Raw genomic sequence first — 23,249 nt, forward strand, 5'->3', positions numbered from 1 at the left:
CAAGAAAAAGCACAAGCAGGGGGATCAGCAGAGGGAAAGGGAGAAGCAGGCTCCCCAGTGAGCGGGAACCAGACGTGGCCCTCAGTTCCAGGATCTGGGATTGTGACCTGATCTGAAGGCAGATGCTTAACTGACTGAGCTCCCAGGCACCCTGAAGAAAACTTGTTTTTATTCAGAGATGACATAGTCATCTATATGGAAAATTCAATGGAATCTACAAAAAGTTACTAGGTCGAACAACTGAGTTTGGCAGGTTTTCAGGCTATAAGATCAATTCGCAGAAATCAATCATGTCCCTGCGTACTAGTTGAATTAATTTCCCTTGGCTGCCGTAACAAAGTGTCACAGCTGGGATGGCTTAACACAGCAGAACTTAGTTCTCTCACAGTTCTGATATTAGAAGTCAGATACTAAGGTATTGGTAGGACCACGCTCTCAATGAAGGGTCTAGGGGAGACACCCTCCTTCCTCTTTGAGCTTCTGGCGTCTTCTAGCAATCCATGTGTTCCTCGGCTTACAAACGTGTCGCTCCAATTTCTGCCTCCATCTTCACATGGCTGTCTTTTCCCCTTGGGTTTTCCTGTCATTTTCCCTCTCTGCATGTCTGTGTCCAAGTTTCTTTCTGAAAAGGTCACCAATCATATTGGATCGAGGGCCCACCCTACTCCAGTCTGACCTCATCTTAACTCTGATTAGATCGGCAAAGACCCTACTTCCAGATTAGATGACATTCTCAGGTACAAAGATTAGGGCTTCAATATATCTCTTGGGGATACACAATTTAACCCCAAACACTAGCAATGAACACTCAAAAGTTAAATTTAAAAATACTATTGATTATAGCATCAAAAAACCCCATAAAATCCTTAGGGATAAATCTGACAAAAGATGTGCACCGAAAACTACAAAACATTGCTCAGATAAATGAAAAAAGCCCGAAAGAGGGGTGCCTGGGTGCTCAGTCAGTAGAAAATCAGACTTGATTTCAGCTCAGGTCATGATCTCAGTTTTAGGAGACTGAGCCCTGCCTCTGGCTCTATGCTGAGCAGGGAGTCTGGTTGGGATTCTCTCTCTCCCTCTCCCTCTGTCCCTCCCCGCCCCTGCTTGTGCTCTCTCAAAACAAAAACAAAAACAAAAAAATAAACAACAACAACAAAACCTTAGAAAGAAAAGGACATAAATAAATGGCAAGATACATATTGCCCATGGATTGAAACACTCAATATTATTAAGCCTTCGATTCCCCCAGATTGATCTAAACATTTAATATAGTCCCAAGCAAAATAACAGCAATGTTTATTGAAACTGACAATCTGATTCTAAGTGTCATATAGAAATGCAAAGGGCCTAGATCACCCAAAACAACTTTAAAAAAGAAGAATACAGCTGAAAGACTTGAAAAAATTCAAGATTTATTTATTAATTCAAGTAATTAAGATAGTATAGTTATAGGCATAAAAAAAGGCAGATCACTGGAACAAAATAGAGAGTTCATAAGTACATCTACATACACATGGTCAATAGATTTTTGACCAATGTTCCAAGGCAATGCAGTAGAGAAGGGATGGTATTTTCAATATAGAACAGTTGGATAACTACATGCCAAAAAATAAAACAAAAGAAGGAGGAGAGGGGCGCCTGGGGGGCTCAGTGGGTTAAAGCCCTGCCTTCAGCTCAGGTCATGATCCCAGGATCCTGGGCTCGAGCCCCACAGCAGGCTCTCTGCTCAGCAGGGAGCCTGCTTCCCCCTCTCCTCTCCCTGCCTCTGCCTACTTTCGACCTCTGTCTGTCAAATAAATAAAAATCTTAAAAAAGAAGAAGAAGAAGAAGAAGGAGCAGGAAGAGAGGAGGAGGAGAACATCAATCTATACCTGGCATCACACACAAAAATTAACTCAAAATTGACCACAAACCTGGATGTAAAACATCACTTCCAGAAGAACACATAAGAGAAAATCTTTGCAACTTTCAGCTAGGCAAAGCTTTCTCAGCTACGACACTAATGGCATGATCCATGGGGTGCCTGGGTGGCTCTGCTGGTTAATTATCTGCCTTCAACTCAGGTCATGACCGGCTACTCCCTTTCTTCTGCCTCTCCCTCTGCTTGTGCTGTCTCTCTCTGTGTCAAATAAATAATATCTTAAAAAAAAAAAATAAAAGGAGTCCAAAAATTTTTGTAAAACACTGTTTAATTTATTAATTTAAGTATTTATGTAATTATATTAAGTAATTAAATATAATTAATTTAAGTAAAACACTGTTTTGCTTAAAATACATTGTATTATTTAGAGAAAAACATGTAGCATAAAATGAAGAAAACAAATTAAACAGTATTTTTCAAGAGGCCAAGGAAAAGATCATTCGTCTTAAAAATAAAAGTCAGTAATATTACCAGCAAAAAAAAGTCTTTATCTAATAACAGAGAATTGAAATTCAGGACATGTGAACTATGGCAAAATCATAAACAAGCATGGGGCGTCTGGCTGTCTCAGTGAGTTAAGCCTCTGCCTTTGACTCAGGTCATGATCCCAGGGTCCTGGGATCCAGCCCAACATGGGGCTCCACACTCAGCAGGGAGTCTGTTTCTCCGTCTGCTGCTCCCCCTGTTTGTGCTGTTAAATAAATAAAGTTATTTTTTTAAAGAATGAACTAGTTCACCATATATTATTTTTAAATACCATCTCATATATAAAAGCAGAATAGAAGTTGTGTGTGGGTGTGGGTGTGCTTTAAATTTTTAAAATCTTGATACAGTTCAAATTGAGTAAGGGACAGGTGAGGCTAGGTAGTGAGAGACAGGTAGGGGGAGCCATGACTAGGGTCCCTCAGGGGCATAGGTAACCAGGCTCACAGAAATCCCAGATGTGGAGAAATTCCCATGATACTTACAAGAACATGTTGTTTGCTGGTGATAGTTACAAGTCCACCTTGGTGTTCTAAATAGACATGATAGTCACAAATCTGCCAGGCTATTCATAAGAAATTTACCAGGTTCCCTGGTCTGTATCCTATAAAAGACCTATCATTAAAGCCCTCGGTGGCAGCTCCTTCTGGACCCCGCTGGCTCTAGAGAACTCTTTTCTTTCCTTTCTGTTCTCACCCTCACTTAATAAGCTTCCACTTCACTTCACCTTTTTGTCCCCGAGATTCATTCTTGGACTCCGTGAGACAAGAACTGTGAAACCCTGCCACAAAATCAGTGAGCCATGTTCATTTCAGCTCCTTCACAACCAAACCTGGGGGCAGGGACTGCTTGTTTCTCTGCCTTCTCTTTGTCTGTGATAACCAAGGTATAAAGGTATCCGCTGCATGAAACTTTAAACATCACATTATCCGTATTTTTCTTGATCTTGACAGATTTGACATCCTTTCACCTGGCCCTGAGCAGAAAGTCCTTGATTTCTTCAATCTTGCAATGCATGGCTATGAGGGGCATAGGGGACCGAAAGCCAGAATAGAAGTTTTTGACATTTCAATCTTACCTATTTATTTTTATTGAAGTATGGTTGATGCACAATGTTACATTAGTTTCAAGTGTGCAACATAATGCTACAACAAGTCTCGATGTTACACTGTGTTCCCAAGTGGAGCTGCCGTCTGTCCATCACCTTACAGCTCTGTTGCAATCCTTTTAACTCTGTTCCCTGTGCTCTGCCCTCCATCCCAGGATCTAGCCATTCCACAGCAAAAGCAGAACAGGATTTTAAAACACAATGTTTGTGAAAAGAAAAGGAAAACAGAATGAGATGTTATTCAACACGATTGTCCTGAGATGCAAAACACACAAAATAATACAATGTATTGATCAGGGACACCTATATATGTGGATATAGGAGTGAAAGGAGAGTCGAATGACTGCATAAATGAGTGCATAAATAAACCTGTGTCAGGGGTGGCGAGGAAAAAGGGAGCAAGGATGGGAAAAGAGGCAACTGAAAGGAAGACGTGGACCAATTATCTAGTGTGCCATAAACTGAAGGATTTAATTGCTTATACCAGCTTAACAAAAGTAGAACAAAAACCCTGTTTTACTTAAAATACATTGTATTATTTAGAGAAAAACATGTAGCATAAAATGAAGAAAACGAATTAAACAGTTTTTTTCAAGAGGCCAAGGAAAAGAATAGGCGATTTGCAGAAGAAATACAAACATCCAATAAGAATATGAAACTATTATCATCAATCTCAAATAAAGAAAACCTTAATTAAGAAAAACTCAATATGCTTTTGTGCATTGAATTGGAAAAATATTTAAAAGAATGACACTAATCATTGCTACGAAGTGTGTGAAGAAAAGTAGATTCTCATGTTTGTTTGGAAGAATTGTACTGATAAGGACTTTTGGGAGGGCAGTTTGGAAGTATCTATCAAAATTTTAAAGATGGGGGAACCACCTGGGTGGCTCAGTCAGTTAAGCGTCTGCCTTCAGCTCAGGTCATGATCCTGGGGTGCTGGAATCCAGCCCCACGACCCTCCATCACACCACCCCGGATCCTTGTTCAGCGGGAAGTCTGCTTCTCCCTCTGCCTGCTGCTCCCCCTGCTTGTGCTCTCTCAGTTAAATAAATAAAAATTTTTTAAATTAAAAGGTATATTCTCTTTAATCCAGCAGTTCCATTTCTAAGAATCTACCCTCCGAAAGTGCTCACATAAGTGCCCAATTACATATGCAGAGAGCAGTGTGGTGCACTGCCGTATTATTCCTAACAAGAGATTGGAATGAACTTAAATGTCAGCAGGAGGAGGGTTATATGAATTATAATACGTATGTCCTAGGTAGAAGTTTAAAAAGTAAAGTTAGTCTATATATACAGATATAAAAATATATTTATAATGTATCGTTAAAGAAAAAGTAAGCAGCAGTGCATACTAGGTTAAAGTGTAGTGGTAAATGTACAGTATAATTTTAAATGCATGCATCTACATGTTTATATATGTATTTGCAAAAATCACAAAAGTCTGAAAGAATACAGACCAAATGGTTAATATGAATTACTTTTGGGGAGGGAAGTGCAATTCAGACTTACACAATTAGTACGTAGGGGTCATACATTTACCCTTTTTTTTTTTTAAGTAGGAGCCACACCCAGCATGGAGCCCAAGGCAGGCCTCAAACTCATTACCCTGAGATGAACACCTGAGCTGAGATCAAAAGTTGAATGCTTAACTGACTGAACCACCCAGGGACTCCTTAAGTCCAGACAATTTAGTATTGGTTGAGTGTGTTATGATAGGCATATCTTACTTTGGTACTTTTTGAAACACTTTTTAAAAATGAGAAACCTGGAAAAAAAAAAAATGAGAAACCTGGGACTCCTGAGGAGCTCAGTTGGTTGAGAGTCTGCCTTTGGCTCAGGTCATGATGCCTGGATCCTGGGATCGAGCCCCACAGTGGGCTCCTGATCAGTGCTCCTGATCCTGCTTTTTCCCTCTCCCGCTCTCCCTGCTTGTGTTGTCCCTCTCTCTTTCTCTCTGTCAAATAAATACATAAAATCTTTTTAAAAATAAATAGAATTTAAAAAAATAAAATGAGAAATCTGGGGTGCTCTCCCCCCCTTTCTCTCCATCTCAAGATAGATAGATAGATAGATGATAGAGAGATAAAATAAGAAATCCTATGATTTCCAGTGAAGTGAAAAGATAAGACAAAGTTTCTGGAGGGAAATAACTCATGAGAACCCCGTCTGAAGTGTCAAATGGGCTAGACTATGTGAACAATTACATATTCTCAAGATAAAATGGTAACAGGCACTGGGTGTCCTGGCCAGCTCAGCCAGTAGAGCGTGTGAGTCTTAAACTTTGGGTTGTGAGTTTCAGCCCCACGTTGGGTGCAGAGATTACTTAACAATAAAATCTTTCAAATAAAATAAAATAAAATAAAATAAAATGACAACGTGGATGTTGGGAGGACAATTCAGCAAATTAAAGAGGAAGGTACTAAAAGCAATGATTACCCTAATATAAGCACCATTTATTGAACACTATTATGCACTAGCACTGGGGCAAGTCCGTCACAGCCGGACTGAATGGCCTGAATCTCTGAACATCTGTTTCCTGCGCAGAGATAGTGCAGGAGGGACGGAAATGGGACAGCCCGGGCAACGGAATGTGGAGGGTGTCATTTATTCATGTGAGGGACACCCGGGGAGACGTGGGGCTGAGGAAGGAGAGGAGAGGGGCGCCTGGCTGGGGTACAGGGAGCCGCAGATCTCTGGGAGGCGTCCCGGTAAAGAGGTCCAGCTGTTCGGCAAAACCGCTGAGAGCAGCTTCCTCTCCGGCCACACCATGGAAGGCTCCATACGTTTGTCCCACTCTCCCTGGAATGTTGCCACCATAGCCACAGGCCCCAACAATTCCCAGCACGTCTCCCCTCCTCTGTAGTCTATTTTGGAAGGGAGCATCTCTGTCCATCCAGACTTCCACACTGGACACCTGGGGTCCCCTGCTAGCCCACTGTGTTTAAGCCATCACCCAGCCCTACTGAACCCAGGTTAAACAGCTTTCCTCAGTCTGTCCTCTCTTCTCCATTCCCTCCCACTGCTTCAATACAGACTCTTGTCTTCACTTGCTGACCTTGCCATAGCCTTGCCTGTGACCTTGTCATAGCCTCCCAAAATTGTCCCTGCACAGATCTGAGCCCTAGCTCGACTCTCTTCACAACCACTCTTACAGTGACGTGTCTACATTGTCCATCTGATGGTGTGTATCTGCCCTACTAGGGAACAGCTCCCCGTTTCCCACCGCTACGTGGCCCCATAGAAGCATGACCACGGGGACCTCTCCGGACACGTCCCTGCTTACCTCTCCAGGTCACTCTCCACCACTCTCCTGTCCCACTAGCCCCTTGCGTTTTATGTCCCAACAAACCACACTGCTTAGAGTGCACTCTAGCTCACAAAACCTCCTCGGGCCTCCGTGCCTTCTACCTGGACTGTCCCGGCTTAGGTAGGGGTCTCTGGGAAAGGGATTCTTGGGCAGGACAGCCCTCTCAGGTGCGCTCTCGGGAACACCTGTTAGGTGTAAGAGATGCTGCAGGGAGCAGAAGGAGGAGCTGAAATGTGATCCTCTGGCCATCGTGGGCGGGGGTGGGGGGGTGTGCAAGCACAGCTGGCCTTTCTTGGCTGCCTCTGGACAGGGACTCTGTAACCCGCACCCACCAGTCCTTGCACGCAGGCTGCCCTAGGGAGGGAGCACAACCTGAGACAAGGCAGCTGTCTTCCTCCAAGGGCATTCCTGAGGAGGGCCTGGGCAATGAGCTGCCAAGTGAGCGTCCCCACTCAGAGGAGGCGATTTGTGAAGGGGTCTTGCCAGCCATCCCAGATTTGTCTTCAAGCCCTTGCGCAGACCCCACACGCCCTTACCGTTTTCAAAATTGGCCTCGGACCTGCTCCGTCCCGCAGCAGCCCAGCCTCTGAGTCCATCCTTCTCCTTGGCCGGACTCCAGTCCTCGCCTGCGCTTTTCACTCTCAGGAGTGTGTGTTCACACGTCCGTCTCCCCACACCCCTCCCCGGCCACGGCCTGGTATTTCAGGACTGGCACAGTGCCTGGCCCACGCTGGCTCTTTCATAAACATACGCTGCAGTGAGTAGAAGGAGACTGATGACGAAGGGGACAGCCACACGGTAATAAAAGAAGGCTGGAGGTTCCACGCCAGTGAGGACAAGAAGGAGGTGTGGCTCTGGGCTCAGGGTCCTTCATGCACTTGGGCACCAAGCCCGACGCCCCGCTTAGGAGGCTCAAGAACCTCGGGGAAAGACAGAGCAAGGCTCTGAGCTTGGCCCAAACGGGGCAGGAGCCGTCAGAGGACTGTCCGCTGGAGGCGGCCGAGCGGCTGGTGGGAGGCAGGGGTCTACAGTGGGGGTCAGGGGAGAGCATGAAGCCACCGCCAGCTCCCCGTTCCTGCAAGCCGACACTCAGACGGCCCCCCAGGAAAGGGCGAGAAGCAAGCCCACGTGTGTCCGCACAGCCGGGAGCGCAGAGGAGCGAGCACGGCCCCGGGGACAGCGCGCCACGCGCGGACACGCAGCGAATGAAGTGGACACCGGCAGGGAGAACCCGCCCGCACGTGGGTAACACACGTCCGCGAACCACCCACGAATCCCAGACCTCGTCCTCCCGGGTCAGCAGCCACGCCCCATCCTCCTCGCAGAAACTCTGACCACAGCAGAGTCCCGGGTCGCAGCCCCACCGCACCTGCCTCCCCCGCGCCGGCGTCCGGGCGCACCTCTCGGCGCGGGCGGGCGGGCGGCTCCGGCCCGAGACGGACGCGAGGCGGCGCCGCGGCCGGCCGGCAGGGGGCGGTGTTCAACAAGCGATCGTCAGGGCGGCTCCGCGACGCCGACGCGCGGGGACCCCGGGGGCGGGGCAAGAGCCAGAGGTCCCTCCTCCCGCACCGGGTCCCGTCTCCACCCACCGCCCCCGCCCCAGCTCTCCCTCCTCCCGGCTTTCCAGGGCCGTTGTGTCTCCTTGATGGGGGTAGCCTGTTAATAGTCCAGCCTTTCCCTGCTTTCCAGAGAAGACGAGGGAAGGGAGCGCCCCTTCGGGGGTCTCCCCAAAACCTTCTCGAGCCCTCCCCACTCTGTCTCGGTTTCCAAGGTTGTCAGGACTCCCAGTTTGCGGTTGGACTCCTTTAAGTTCATCCCTGGGCGTCCTTACTGACACCCTTGGCATGACCGGTGGCTCCGGCTAGGTGTCAGGCCCCTTCGCCGTCTTGGCCTGGCACCTTGTACAGTGCACAGACTGTACAACAGTACAGGTTGTCCCTGCTACTTTCTGCCCCTCACCGTGTCATTTAGGGGGCACTTGTCATGCTTAACCCTGCCGGGATGACCTCGTTTCATCCTTGGAATACCCCTGTGAGGCAGATCTTAATAGAGTCCCCATCTTACAGCTGAGGAGACTGATGCAGGGAGTACCTGGGGTTTGCTTGTTGTGGCACAAAGAGCACAGGTGAGTCTGGAGCTTGGACTCAGGTCCTCTGTCTGCCAGCCACGGGCTCTCTGTCTCCTCCATCCCAGCACTGCCTCCCTCCCCCCCCCCCCCACCCCTCTGGCTTCCTTCTCTGAACCAACCTTCAAGGACAGTGACCTGCCTTCCCCTTCTTTCTTCTGTACCCAGGCCTCGCCCACACTTCAGGGGCCCAGGAAAGGACACAAGCAAGTGAGCAAACAAGAGGCAGGGAGCTGGAGGAAGGGGAGGTCCAGCTAGAGGAAGAAGAGGATGCGCAGGCGGGCCCTGCTTAAGGATGGAGAAGGAAGGGAGGTGAGCGAGGGGAGGGAGAGGAGCCCCCGTGCCCAGCCTCGAAAGGGGCACAGGCAGGGCCTCCATTATGTGGCACAAAGGGCCATATGCCTGGCAGCTTACCCAGAGAGTGTGAGTGTGTGTGTGTGTGTGTGTGTGTGTGTGTGTGTGTAGGGGGAGGAGAGGCTAGGAGCCTTCCCTCCACTTTCAAGCCCCTTGGGCCTGCTGGGCTCTGCCACGGGGGTGGGGTTTGCTTGAGGAAGGGGCAGAGCACTGGTGGGGCAGCGCCTGCGTAATTGGAAGGAAGGCATGGACAGCTGGAAGAGGCCGGCAGGGGTGGGAAGGGGCTGGAGGAGGAAAGAAGGGGTGAGGTGCTCAAGTCCCACTGGCTTAGTCCCCCCACCTGCCCCTGGCCCATCCCACGGGCCCACCTGCTGGGTGTGTAGGGGGGGGGGGGGGGGGGTGCACAGGGAATGAGGGCCCCAGCTGTCTCCTCTTCTGACATTCCCTCCCTCCTTCCCTGGGTGTTAGCCCCAAGCTCCTACTTTCCCTCCAACCTCAGCCTGGGGACTTGGGTTTCCCAGAAGAGTCCCCTCTCCCAGCGCCTGGCCCCCTGCCCCTTCCCCCTCCCACTCCCCACCTCCAGCTTCCAGTCCTGTGGAGCAGAGCGGCAGCCGAGGCCAATTGATTATCTGAAGAAATTTGGAGCTAGCCAAACAGCTGCAGCTGCCCCCTCTCCCCACCCCCCGGCCCTGAGGGATCCCCGAGCAGAGGGGCCAAGGAACCTCCTTCTGCCTTCCAGCGGGGCAGAGTGACAAGCAGAGAGGCAGGGAACTCAGAGCGCCATGCTGCTATGCAGGGGAAGGCACCAGGCTCCAGGGCCAGGAATGGAGGACACAGGTTCTACACCAGCCCACTGTCATGGGTGAGTCCCATGGCCTTTGTAGACTGCAGCTTACCTGCCTTCAGAACAAAGGTGTTGAATTGAGTGATGGCCATTTAGTGATGGCATGCTCTCCTCCAGCTCCTGCCCTAGAGTCCTCAGACTCTCCCTGGTCTCTGTTCAGTCCTCCCTCTTGCTAGGCTCTGGGCAGAGCACATTTCGTCTAATGCAAATAGGGAAGGGAAGGTGTGTGGCGGTTTCTCCCCCAGTCGAACTTAACCCCCTCCTGCCGCCGATGTCAGGGAGGAAAAGGGCACCTTCAGGGTCCGGACGTGTCTCAGCATTTCCGTCCCCTTGCTTGCCTTCAGACTTCCCAGGGGACCTCCAGTTTGGAAAGGATCCTTGAGTTTCCCTAGGCAATGGTCCACGGAGGCAGGAAAGTATTCGAGGGCTTCTGCCTGTGCTCCGCGCTCCCCCGGGGCTGTCTGGACTCCCCCTCCTCGAGGCAGGCACTTCCTTTGCTGGACAGCTCCAGCTACCGGGTTGAATCTGTTTCCTCTAACTTCCCCCTACTGGTTCCAGTTCTGCTTCCCGGGGCCACCCAGCATGTCTTACTTTCCTTTCTTCTCTCAATATGTAAACATAAGGACCATGTGGCCCCCAACGTGCTCTTGTGGAGACACATAGCCTCAGTTTTTCAGCTATTCCTACTGCAAAATTTTCTCCAGACCTTTGGCCTTCTTGGCCACAAAACGGAATACTCTCTGATTTATTGGGGTTCTTTTTAACATATGAGGCCCCCAGAAATCCCCCTCGCAGTCTGGGTCATTTCAGGGAAGCAGGGCGTTGGCAGGACAGGACATAAAGAACCTAGGTTTGAACTTCATTTCTGTACCCCAACTGGCTGTGTGACCTTGGGCAAGGCCCCGCCTCCTCTCCGGCCTTTAGTGTCCTCATCTGTAAATTGACTGGAGGGTCTCTTCCAGGATTCCTCTGATATTCTCTCAGAGCTCCTTTTTATCCCTTTTCCTATTCCTTTCAGAGTCCCAGGTCCTCTGCTACGTTCTCCCCCATATCTTCAGGTTGGGAAACACAAACCGGGCCAAGAACAAACTGCAGTGAACACTGACCCAGTTCAGAGACAACAATGAGGAGAGACAGACTTCATGCCATGGCTTTCCCCAGTAGTGTGGACCTACAGACACATGTGTGACTTGGGTTCCCCTGAGAACGTGAGCTCTTCTTCAGGCTCAGAGAGAGCAGAGCAGAAGCACAATGTCAGAGGGATCAGAAAGTGTCACTCAATGAATACCAAGATGGAGGAACATGGGACTCTCGGTGCGGAGGTCTGGGACCTGTGTCTGATACCCTTCACTGCACCCCTTTACTCTGTGGCCCTGTGCCCATCATACTGAGCTTTCATGGCCCCATCAGAAAAGCCTTCAAAGCCTAGGACCCTCCATGCTTACGCCAGCTTCTCAAGCCAGTCGAATGACCCACAGTCATACCTGGTACTAGAACGAGGTCACTTTAATTTTTCTTTTCATATGAAATCAGAAATGCAATGGGAGGGGGATCACACGAAGGACTCGGGGCACAGACCCTGGGGGCCTGCAGCTGGGGGCATTAGGAAGAAGTGAGAGGTCACGGGAGAGGGCTAGAGCGAGATAAGAGGCAGGCAGGACTGGGCGCAACTGTCTGGGGGTAGAGAAAGCTACAGAAGAGTCCAGGAGCCCTGGAGCTGGGGGGAGGGTACCATCACAGAGGACTCAGTGTCCGGACAGACGACAGACGGATCTGAGGAATGCATATGAGTTTGGTGAGCAGAGAGTTCGCAGCTGGAGTTTGCACACAAACCCCACACCTGGAGTTTGTAGAAGGAGTAGGAAAGGGAAAGGAGTAACCAGGGAGGAAGCAAGAGAGACCCAGCTAGAACCGCCGGGACCCCCCTTGCTCTACCCCAAAGTGCACAACTCGGCAATAAATAGTAATATTTATAAATAAGTAAATAAATAGATGAATAAATAAATAAATACATAAATAAATAATATCCTTGTAGAGCGTGGAGTCTGGCGTTCGGGAGGAGGGGGCGTAGGAAGGGCTGTGAGCTGCTGCTTCTGCACCCACCCTCCTGCCCTTCATTCCCCACTGATCCTGGGCTGCAGGAGCAGAGGGGGCCAAGCCACCTGGTAGGGAGGCGCAGAGAGCCTGGGAGTGGGGAGTGGGGAGTGGGGAGTGGGGCGGGGTGACTTCCCTTGCTGAAGACAAGCTTAAGAAAGGAGAAAAAATATAGCTATAATGAACTGGCCCTAGATCCCAGAGAGCTGAGCATTCCCAGGGGGCAGTAAGAGAACCTCCCCCCTGCACCTGAGGGAGGAAGGCGGGTGGGTTTTGCACATCTTCCCAGTGGGCTGGGATGGAGGGAGCAGATGTGAGATCTGGCCCACCCACTGCCTGGGCCCTCTGCGGAGTCTCTGGGCTGAGTCTGGGGCCATCATCCCCTCCTCCAGGATCTAGGTTTCCCCCTCTCCAGCTGCACACAGGAAGGGAGAAAATCGGGAGGCTGGGTGGGAGCGGGCAGGGAGCTCAGAGAGGGCAAGGCACGCACTACCGAGTAAGATCCGAGGTCTGTCTGCGCTGAGCCTCAGGAACAAGAGAGAAAACGGGCACAGCTTTTCCCCTAATTTCCCGCTCTGAGACTCCCCTGGCAGGAGCCCTCTCAGGAGACCCCCAGCTGCCCCGGGCCTGTCCCTCTGGCCAACAGGGCCAGGCAGAGATGTCCGAGATGTACTTGGAGCCCAGCCTTCCGCCTCCCCTTGCCTATGACCCTCCCTCCCAGGGGCAGGAGGAGGAGGACGGGAGAGGAGACAGACAGAGTCTGGGGTCTCTGGAAATTTGGTCGTGGGGTTAGAAGAGGCAGCAGACCTTGAGAGAGCTAGGGAGACGGCTTAGGAACCCCAGCAAGAACCCTACGCGGACCATCCAGGCAAATATTTCTGAACAGCTGGACCCCAACCACAAACGCCCCGGAGGAGAGGAGGTGCGGGAGAATCGCCCTCCGTGGGGGAGGGGGAGGGGCCCCCACCCAGGGGTCGGAAAGAGGAGGTCAGGCTTTTGTTAGCCACCGGTGGGGGGGGGCATCTGCAGGGGGGGGGGATGAAGGGTGGGGGGAGCAGGGTCACCCTGCCTGGGGCTTGCGGGACTCCATGCCTTGCTGGGATGCAGGGGGAGGAGGGGCCGGGGGACACCCCCACCCCTGCGAGGCTGGAGGCAGGCCCCGTCAGACGTCCAGCACGTGGTTCAGGTAGGAGATGTAGCAGATGGCCAGGCGCAGGATCTCGATCTTGGACAGCTTCTTGTCGGGGGGCAGCGTGGGCAGCAGCTTGCGCAGCTCCGCGAAGGCCAGGTTGAAGGCTTCCACGCGGATCCGTTCCCGCGTGGCGTGGGCCGTGCGGTACTTGGCTGTGGCCCGGCGCCGGCGCCGCCGCTCCTCCCGGCTCAGGTGCTGCAGGTCTTTCCGGCAGGGCTCTCCCGGCTCCAGGCCCCGGGCCTGGCCCCCTCCTGGAACCCCAGGCCCAGCCCCGTCGGGGCCCGCCCCGCCCCCGCAGTCGCTGAAGCCTGACTCGGTCTCTGAGTGGGAGGGAGGCAGGTCCAGCTCCACCGTGTCTGAGTTGAGCATCATGATGGAAGCCCCCTGCCCCGTGAGATCGCGGTCCCCTCCCCACCCCTCCCTCTGGGAGCCCGCAAGCTGGTGGTGGGAGGGGCAGGAAGGGCCTGGGGGAGTGGGGTCTGCCACTGAGCTGAGGAGGTCGGAGCCACTTCAAGGTCCCATGGTCAGGGTTCCAGTCCCGAGCCTGGAGGAGAGAAGGGGAAATTGACTGGGGCAGAAGGAGTTATTAGGGTAATTAGGGGACAGCTCCGAGGTGGGGAGGGCAAGAGGAAGGTTGGACAGGTGTTGGGAGCAGGGAGGTACTGTAAGGGGGGCGGGGAGAACGGCAGAAACGTGGGAGGGGTGACGTCTGGGAGAGACAGGCAGGTGGACCCAAGTACAGGAGTAGAGGGAAGTTCGGAAGAAGGGAAGAGAATCCCGGAAGGGAGCAGCAGGAAAGGAGCGGGGTGAGAAGCGGTAAGGACTGCAGGCTATAACCCAGCAGCAGAATTAAACACGGAAAACTAGACAGCTCTTAGAACAAAACACAAGGGGCAGCTTCATGACATTGGACTGGACTTGGCAGTGATCTCTTGCATATGAGCCGACAGGAAGACGGGAGAGCAAAACCAGACTAATGGGACCACGTGGAACTTGAAAACTTCTGTAAGTCAAAGGATGCCATGCCACGAGGAGAGTGAAAAGGCAAGGTACGGGAGAAAACCCTGCACATCTTGTATCTGATGAGGGGTGAATATCCGGAGGATTATAAAGAACCCTGACAACAACAAAACATCAGAGCAATTAAAAAAGGGCAAAAAACTTGAACAGACATGTCTCCCGAGATGATAGACAGATGGCCGGCAGGATGAAACGATGCCTCTCATCCCTCGTCATCAGAGAAAAGAAAATCAAAACCACAACGAGCTAAAATCTCACCCCCCATGAGGACGGCTACTTTCAAAACAAAAACCGAGGAACAGGTGGGGTGAGGACGTGGAGACACTGAGTCCCTCGGACCGTGCGGTGTGTCGGTGGGATTGCAAAATGGTGCAGCCACCGTGGAAAACCCCTCCAAAATTAAAACCAGAACTACCAGATGATCTAGCAATTCCACTTCTGGGTGGTAGCCCCCCAAAATGGAAATCGGGATCTCGAACCGCGCTCTGCCCTTCCACGTTCGCTGTAGCACTCGTCCCCAGAGTGAAGATATGGACACAAGCCAGACGTCCGGCGGCAAATGGCCAGGTAAAGATGTGGCCTCTACCGTCAGTGGAATACTATTTGGCCCTCAAAAGGAGCTGGAGCACAGACGACACTCGAGGCATTATGCTAAATGAAATAAGCCTGTCTGTCCCCAAAAGACCACTATTGTATGATGCCGCTTATACGAGGGATCTAAGCAGTTAACTTGAGAGAAACAGAATGGGTAGTGGCACTTGGCCAGGGTCTGGGGCAAGAGCGGGGTCGGGGGAGAAGAGGAGGTGTGGTTCAAAGGCGTAGAGTTTCAGATTTGAAAGCTGGAAAAGTTCTGGAGATCTGTTTCACCATTGTATGCATAGACTTAACACTACCACCCTGTACACTGAAAATGGTCAATGTTTATGTTACCTGGTTTTTTTAACCATAAAAACATTTTTGTAATAATAAGGAGGAAGAAAAAGAAAACTGAGCACGACTGCGGCCACAGCTTCAAGAGAGGATGGCCATGGCTGGAAGCCTTCCCCAGCTGTGACGAGAGCTCCGAGCCCTGGCCTTGCCATGTTCTCTCTCCCCGGGCCCCTCTCCAGCCTTGCTGGCCCCCGGGGGGGGGCGGGGGAGGGCGGGGGAGGGGTACACACGCAGATTGCCCATTGTAGAGTGGACTGGGACATATGGAGCTCGGCACAGCTGCCCCAGCTCAGTCCCTGCCGGCCCCCCACAGCCCACCGTGACCCCCGAAGACACCTGATTCTACCTCCCGTCCCCTAGAGTCAGGGGCTTCTATCTCTTCTGGCCATGATGGCCCTGCTCAGGACCAGCGCCTTCCTCTAGCTCTGCCTCCAACACCCTCGGCAGTGGGTGCCTTTCCCTGGTGCTTTCAGTGACACCACAGAGAAGAAGAGGGGAAGGGATGACAGTCAGCTTCCCACTCCACGTCCTCCCGTAGCCCACCCTCTGATCAGATATGGTCTGCTGCGGAGGGAGGCATTGACAGCTTCCTGGGGACCCTATTATAGGACTTGGGTGAGGTTGGTTTGTCCCTGGGACCAGAGGAGGTCAGGGTGAGCAGCAGAGAATGGTCTGGGAAAAGCTTTGCTTCGGAGGAGTGTTAAGGGGGAAATGGGGCTCACTTGCTGGGAGCTCAGCGGGACTGAACCGGCCAAAACAAGAAGCACCGAGGCTCCTTCCCTTCCTCACCAGCCTAGTTCTCCGGCCTGATGGACTTCCTCCCAGAGGTCAGGAGCCCCCCGCCCCTTTGCCCCATCCCACTGCAGGGAAGACAGGCTCAGGGGTAGTTGACAAGTGGTTAGTAAGCGCTGGGGGGCGTGGCGGGTGCAAGGGTCCCCCCATCTCACAGACACAGGCACAGCCGTCACATAAAACAGAAGGTGGTCAGCACTGAAATTCAGAACACACTGTGCATTCCGGCTGCACAGGGACAAGAGGGGGTGACAACCCCGAAGTCAGCACCTTCCAGTACCTCCTTCCTGCCCCAACTCCCCACCCTCGGCTCAGGAGTTAGCTGCGGGGTTCCTCTGCGCACGTCCGTCCCGGCCCCTTTCTCCCTCTGCCCGTGCGGTGGTGCTGCACCCTTGACCGCTCCGCCATTGCCACCCCGCCCTCCATGTGCTCCCTATGTGATCCCTGGGCCACCTCCACCTGGCCCCGCCGCCCTGCCCAGCTCCAGTCCTGGCAGCAGCTTCTGTTTATCCCTACAGTCCTCACCCCCAGTCCACTTCTGGTCCCAAAGTTCCAGGCTCCAAGGATGAGGGAGAGCAGCAAAATCCCAAGCATCGGGGGTAGGACCTCCGGCCCCACTTCTGCTGTGCTCAACCCAATAGAGAACAGACAGGCACAAAGAGTCCAAGGGGAGGAGTGGGGAAGAGGGAAGTGCAGGGTCGTGGGAGAGGGTCCAGAGGGAGGCTCCGGGAGGGGACTTGAGCCAGAGGGCGAGGGACTCACCCACCCCTCCCCAGCCCACAGTTCTCCCTTTACCTAGGAAGACCCTGTGAGGGGATCCACGGCCGGCAGGATGGGGGCAGCGCTTACAGCCCCGGTCTCCTCTGGCTGCTCAGAGCTCATCCGTCTGCAAAGTTAGTGACCAGCTCTCTAGAGCTCTCGGGGGCAGCCTTGTGCCGAGGCTGCGCGGGCTCCAGGGCAGATGAGAGGGGTACACATGGCGAGGATGGAGGGCCCAGGTGGAGAGGGTGGGCTTGGCCAGGTGCTGAGGCCAGTGGCACACACGCACACACATATACACACACACTCACAGACACATACACACCTGTGCGGGGGCCCAGCCCTATGTATATATATGGAGATACACTCACACCCCCAGCCCTCCATTGGCTGGCCCAGGCCCCCCCCTCATCAATATTAAACAGTCAGGCCAGGCAGCCATTGGCAGAGGGAACTGGGAACACCCCCCCACCCCACCTCCCGGGAGCTGGGGGTAGGGAATGGCCCTGGGGGGGGCAGGGAGTAGGGGAGCAGGGACATCTGTTCTCCATGCATATTTCATAAGCAAGAAATGGAGAGCAGGGGGAAGGGGTGGGGCTGGGGCGAGAGCCAGGGCAGGATCACAGATGAACCCCCTCAGTCTTCCACACCAGAGGCAGTGGGGACAGAGGCCCCCAGCATGCCAGGTTTAAGCGCCATGCTCCTGTTCCCGGTCCCAGTGTGACTTTGACGGCCCTTCCCCTGTGTCCCTTCTCCTGGGAAGAAGGCTCTCCAGGGTATGCAAGTGGACAGCGCTAAAATGTGGGAAAGGACCCCAGAGCCCTTGCTCTCGTCACCAAGCTCTCATCTTTCACAAAGCTGGTGCCCGGCGGACCCCCTGGAGGCTGCCTGTGGCTCCTGTTCAGGGCCTGCCCTCGCCACCCGGGACTCCGTCACCCCCGGACTCCGTCACCCCCGGACTCCGTCACCCCCGACTCCGTCACCCCCGGACTCCGTCACCCCACACCCTGTATCCCAGCCCTTATCCTCCCACCTTCCTCGGCACCAGGGGTGGCAGGGTCAGATTCCCCACACGGAGCTGACCCACTGGGAATTAGGGGCCCTGGGGAGGAAAGGAAGGGCTAAAGGCGGCGGAGTGAGGACGCGGGACAAGGCTGGGCAGGGCGGCCTGGACAGCTGCGAGTGTGCCGGGGCAGCCAATGAGCAGTAAGAAAACCAGATGCAGAGCTGTGTGCAAACGGGCATTGGTGAAGTTCACACGAGCAGCTCAGCTTCCTCTAGCCCATGCGTGTGTGTGTGTGTGCGTGCCCGTGCATGCGTGTCTGAGTGCTTGCGCGCGCGCGTGTGTGTGTGTGTGTTGCAGGATGGCAGGGGCTGGGAGCAAGGGAAGCATTGGAGAGGCAGAGGCTGCGTCCCTGTGTTCTCTCCTCCATCCAGCTGTTGGATACCTTCATGGAGTCTTTGTGCGTCTCCAGGAGGAACGAGGGCCCCGAGCACTGCGGAGAGTGGTCTACGGTGAAGAAAGCCCTGGTGGGCTGTGTGACCTTGGACAAGTAACGTAACCTCTTAAGCCTCAAACGTCCTTTTCTGTAAAATGGGGTTAATTAGAGCTGCTTCCTACGTTGCCGTGGAGACTGAGTTATTGCATAAAGGTCTGGTTATCCCCAGACCTCAGTAGGAGACACCCCACCTGCTGGTTGTCAAGTCATTTGCCATTTCCCTGCTGCCCATCAACCTTTCCTGGGCTTTCTCCAGGGAGAGGCATTCCCTAAGGGGAGTCCTCTCATCCCTCCCCAAGCTCCCCTGCCCCTCCTCACCCCCAGGTCTGGGAGGTGCCAACTCCCACCTGGGCAGGCCCAGACAGGTGCCCCGGCGCCAGCAGATGGGCTGAGCTGGAGGGAAAGGAGGCTTGAGGAGGGGGGCTGGGGGGCAGGGGATCAGGTGGCATCTCAGTTCTTGCATCATCATTGCCATGGTGTTGATTAAAAACCAATCTCCACCTAATGAGCCCCCAGCAGCCGCAATGCTGCCTCCCCCACCCTCCTGCCCTCCACCCTGGCCAAGAAACTGGGAGACAGAGAGACCCAGGAGAGAGTGCCATGGGGTGGGCTGGAGAGGAAGGGGAGACGGGGGGAGAGGAGGGGACTGGGTAGCGGACATGGGGCTGGCCTAGGGAGAGGGACGTGTGGGGCAGACCCAGAGATGAGAGACACAGACAGGAGCTGCTAGGACAGGGAAGCTCTGTGGAGACTCAGAGATGCGAGCTGGGGACACGGGGGTGGGGGTGGGGGCTTGGAGGGGGAGACACTGGAATTCTGGGATGATCCTGCCTGGTACTCGAGAGCCCTGGGGGAGCCCAAGACAGGGTGGGGACACAGACATGAAGGGGGCAGAGAGCCGGGGATGGGGAGACAAGATGAACAGAACTCTAGGTCTGAGGGACTGTGACCGAGGCCGGGAGGTCCCTCCCCCAGAGGGAGACGTTAAGGGAAACAGAAGCAAAACCTAGAGGGACCCCAGGAGCAGAAGCGCCCCTTGCTGGGGGTGGGGGTGGGGAAGGTAGGGAGGAACAGGGTCCCAAGTCCTCAGCTTCTCTCCTTGTAGGCTGTTTGGCTCTGAGAATTTGGTCCTCCGCAGAGGAGCCGAAACCATGGGGCACCGGAAAGAACGCTCCCTAACTGCGAGCCCGTGACCTTCAGCGGGTCGTTAATCCTGACTTAGGCTGTTGTGTCCTCTGTGAAATGGGGATCAATCAAGCTGCCTTCCTCACAGGGCGCGTGTCGCACACTGTGGGGGAGTCCTAGGCCAAGCACTCACCCCAACCTGGACATCTGTGCGGGGCGATTTGAATCACCTTCCTGCGTGCGTGATCTGAGGCATTATGGGTGAGGGAGGGGAGGCTCTGGGGTCAGCCCAGGCCACCGGCAGCCCTGGTCCCCTGGTCCGAGGGGGCAGGAGACCCCCCAACTGTCCCCCAAGCTGTGTGAGGGTCTCTGCTGCAAGGACTGTGGGAGGAGCAGGAAGGGGCCTGAGCCGGCCTGTGGCTGCTTGTCATCACTTTGTGTGCCGTTGTGTCCGGCCAGTTTTTCAGACTGTCACCACCTTTTCGCGTCTACACAGCCTTCAAGGTGGATTGCTGGGTGGGAGGCTGGAGTATGGGGAGGACGCGGGGTCCGGGGCCTAGTCCTTGAGGGTGGGGGAGGGCCCCGAGGAGCTGGGAGCAGTGGGTTGGCAGGAGCGGGGGTGACATATGTGGGGAGCCCTGGGGACCCAACCGGGCGCGGCTGGCAGGGAGAGCAGACGGCGTTAACCCTAGCTGTGCCGCGGTGCCTGACCCTTTCCAGGGAGTGGCCCCGGATGGGCTGTTATGAGGAAAGGCTGGTCCGCATCCCGGGCCAGGAGAGCGAGGCAGGCTAGAGGAGCCTGGGCAGCGGCCTCCGTGTGGCTGGGAAGCCTTGGCCCAGCCTCTGCCTCCGTGTCTGCCCCCACACTGGCTCTGTCCGTCTGTCTTTCTGGGCTCCCCTCCTGGTGCCTCTAGAAGGTGACAGCGGGTCTCCACTCTGGTGAACTACGCATCTGTCACTCCCTCCGCTGCCAGCCGGGCTGGAAGCCCCCCTTTCCAGTGGCCGGCCAGGGCCCTCTCCCACCCTGGCCCCCAGGCCTCGCTGCTTTTGTGTCCCGGGGGCGGCCTCGCCTTTCTTCTCCCCTCTCTGCTCACCTCTCCGCAGCCCCAGCCCGGCCCCAATCTCATTAAGGCCTCCAACCACTGCCCCTCCAGCCTTCCCCTCCCCCCCCACCCATCTGTCTTCCCTGCAGCTCTGCTCTTTGTGTCCACCCATCTGTCACCAGCAGCTCCGGGGCCCACTCCCCTCCTGGCCACGCCCGCCACCCCCCCCCCCCACCTCCCGGGCTCCGGGCTCCCGCAGTTCCCTTTCCCCCTTTGGCCCCCGGCTTCCCTACTTCCTGTTTCCCTGTACTGGTTTATTCTTTCCAGGATGCCCGCTTTCCTCTCCTCTCCCTGCCCTTTCTGCCCTTTCTCCAAGTCCTCTCTGGAGGTGTGGGCGGAAGGGGACCCCAGGGTCCCGGCCCCAGTCGCCCCCACCCCCGCCCCGCCCGGCGGCCAGCCCACTGGAGCCTAAGCCTGGAGGCTTACTTGGGGTTGCGTCATCTCGAGGCCTCCTGAGGTGGCCCCTGCGCTCTGCTCTGCCGGTGTTTTCCCTATTCCGACGACTCAGGGACAACTCGGGGGCTGAGGACTAAGGCGCAGAGCTCTGCCTGCCTGTCTCCACTGCAGGACGGTGGGGCCCCCTGTACCTTCTGTGTGTGGATTCAGGAAGGAATACAAATCAGACCCCAGGCCATTTGAACCCTGACCTGGAAAGGGCTCTCTCCTTCCCAAGCTCAGCTACAACTTCAGGGAGGACGGGGGGCCGGGGACCTGAATCTCCGAGTCACTTTGCAATGGCCCCTGTGTTGCTGTCCCACCGCCCACCCCCAGACTCCTAGGGTCCTCGGGTTACAGCGCAATAAGTGCCTCCCAAGCCTTCCTCTCTGGGAGGAAAACTTCCTAACAGCCTTAGAAAGTTCAAGAATTGATCCACAGTCTGCCCTTTTTTAAAGATTTTACTTATTGATTTATTTGAGACAGAGAGAGAGAGAGAGAGAGAGAGAGCATGCGGGGGGAGAGGGACAAGCAGACTTCAGGCTGAGCTTGGAGCCAGATCAACAGGGAGTTTGATCTCACGACCCTGAGATCATGACCCGAGCCAAAGCCAAGAGCCTGCTGCTTAACTGCGGAACAGACTGAATCATCCCGGGGCCCCAAGAATTGACCAACCTTTCATCCCCGCTGCCCTGAGGAGTTGAGTGTGGAAGTAAGGCCACATGGAGGTGGCTGTGAGAGCCAGCAGGGACCCCGGACAGCTGCCCCTCGTCTGACTCCGCACGATGCAGGCAACACGGGCCCCTCCCAGAAGCACACAGACCATTCATGGCACACCGGGCCCCCTGCCCAATGCCAGCCTTCCATCGTCTGAGCTCAGGAAGAAACTATTCCCAGCACCGATTTTCACGGAGCGTGCGCTGCTCTGCCTGGTTATTTATCCTGTGTCCTGGCCCTTTCTGCCATCCAGGCTCTGGACCCTGAGTCTCTAAGGGAAGCTGCCACATCTCACCATAGCTTTTTCCAAGGCCAGGACGGAGCACCTTGTCACAGCCGTGCTCAGTAAATGTTGATTACTGCCCGTGCAGATACAAGACTTGTTCTGGTCTCAGCTCGGTTCTAATACACCTTGGGCAAGCCACTCACTCACTCTGGGCGACTGTTTCCCCCATTTGTTGAATGAGTTAGCTCATAAGTACAATTCTTAAGTTCTGCTTGTAGGGTTCCACGAAGAAACAGAGTCCTACTGAATAAGGTGGGATCTTGGTCCAGAACACCAGACTCTCCATGAAAATATCTGCCAGCACTTGCTTTTGGGAAGGCTGAGAGAAGCACAGGAAGAAACACCGGCTGTTGGGAGAGCCCTCGGTGCTGAGATACAAAGGGGCTGTGGCAGGTAGAGACGGGCTGGGTCCTGGGACAGAGTGGTCAGCTCTTCAAGCCCCGCATGGGTAGAAGTAGGGAGGGGAAGTGACACATCCCCAGGGGGCACAGGGGTGAGCAAGGCCCAAAGCAAATGTGGGGGAGGCAGGCTGAGGCATTGGTTTGTGACCCTAACCGGCTGCCAGCCATGACCATGGCCATGAGGTCTCCAGCGCACAGCGGGTGCAAGGGGAGGAGCCAGACCAAGGTCTCAGCGAAGGGGCCCCTGAAGGGGTCAGCAAGGGGTCTGGGCCCCACCTATGGAGCTTGGTTTCCCCAAGAGCCATGGGGAGAGCTTTTGTATTTGGGGTGGGAGGGTTGTGAGGTCGGGGTGGCACGGGGCGGGGGGGTGGAAGACACGTTGGTGCGGAGCGTTCCCTGAGCCGAGGAGGCTGGGCCCTTGTCTTGTACCGGCGCCCACGCTGTGCAGCCCCCTCGCTGGTACCCAGCCGCTTCCCTGCCTCCCGAAGCTGCCAGCGGGCCTCGGGAGCTCACTGCCCTGTCCGCTGGGAGACCCTTTTGGCCGAGGGAGGCGAGGAGTCGGCCCAGCAATGGTGGCAGCTGCTCCTGCCTCCCGCCAGCACAGTGTGCGGGCCAGGAGGGGTGTGGGGGTGGGGTGGAGCGGGCTCATTTCTACCTCCTACAACCCCAAACGTGTCCGCTGAGGGGAGCCTCAAGGAAAATCAGCCCCTCAGCGGGATACAGGAAGGTGACCAGCCCAGCCCCAGGGA

General features: G+C 54.7%; 2 protein-coding genes and 1 pseudogene across 2 annotated transcripts in view; all 3 read right to left on the reverse strand.

Annotated features, from left to right (window-relative positions):
- The window catches only part of VANGL2 (VANGL planar cell polarity protein 2), a 38,971-nt gene extending 31,527 nt beyond the window's left edge, over window positions 1-7,444 (reverse strand). Inside the window, exon 1 of the mRNA XM_013047483.2 lies at window positions 7,361-7,444. The gene's annotated coding sequence lies outside the window, so the exon portion shown is untranslated. The remainder of the gene's footprint in view (window positions 1-7,360) is intronic.
- LOC123393727 lies at window positions 2,642-5,097 on the reverse strand (annotated as a pseudogene).
- A 4,899-nt stretch (window positions 7,445-12,343) lies between the features above and the next one.
- Window positions 12,344-17,245, reverse strand: NHLH1 (nescient helix-loop-helix 1). Its single transcript, XM_004775854.3, has 2 exons — window positions 16,971-17,245; window positions 12,344-13,977 (listed from the first exon to the last, which is right to left on the reverse strand). Exon 2 carries the CDS (start codon window positions 13,803-13,805, stop codon window positions 13,404-13,406), a length of 402 nt encoding a protein of 133 aa, XP_004775911.1. The 5' UTR covers window positions 13,806-13,977; window positions 16,971-17,245; the 3' UTR covers window positions 12,344-13,403.
- Between the last annotated feature and the right edge of the window lie 6,004 nt (window positions 17,246-23,249).

This window comes from Mustela putorius, unplaced genomic scaffold (genome assembly GCF_011764305.1).
Source record: "Mustela putorius furo isolate JIRA1106 unplaced genomic scaffold, ASM1176430v1.1 tig00000997_pilon_pilon_pilon, whole genome shotgun sequence".
In the NCBI taxonomy this organism is placed as follows: Eukaryota; Metazoa; Chordata; class Mammalia; order Carnivora; family Mustelidae; genus Mustela; species Mustela putorius.

Excerpts from the sequence above, each read along its gene's own strand:
- NHLH1 (XM_004775854.3), bottom strand. The coding sequence starts at position 13,805 with ATGATGCTCAACTCAGACACGGTGGAGCTGGACCTGCCTCCCTCCCAC.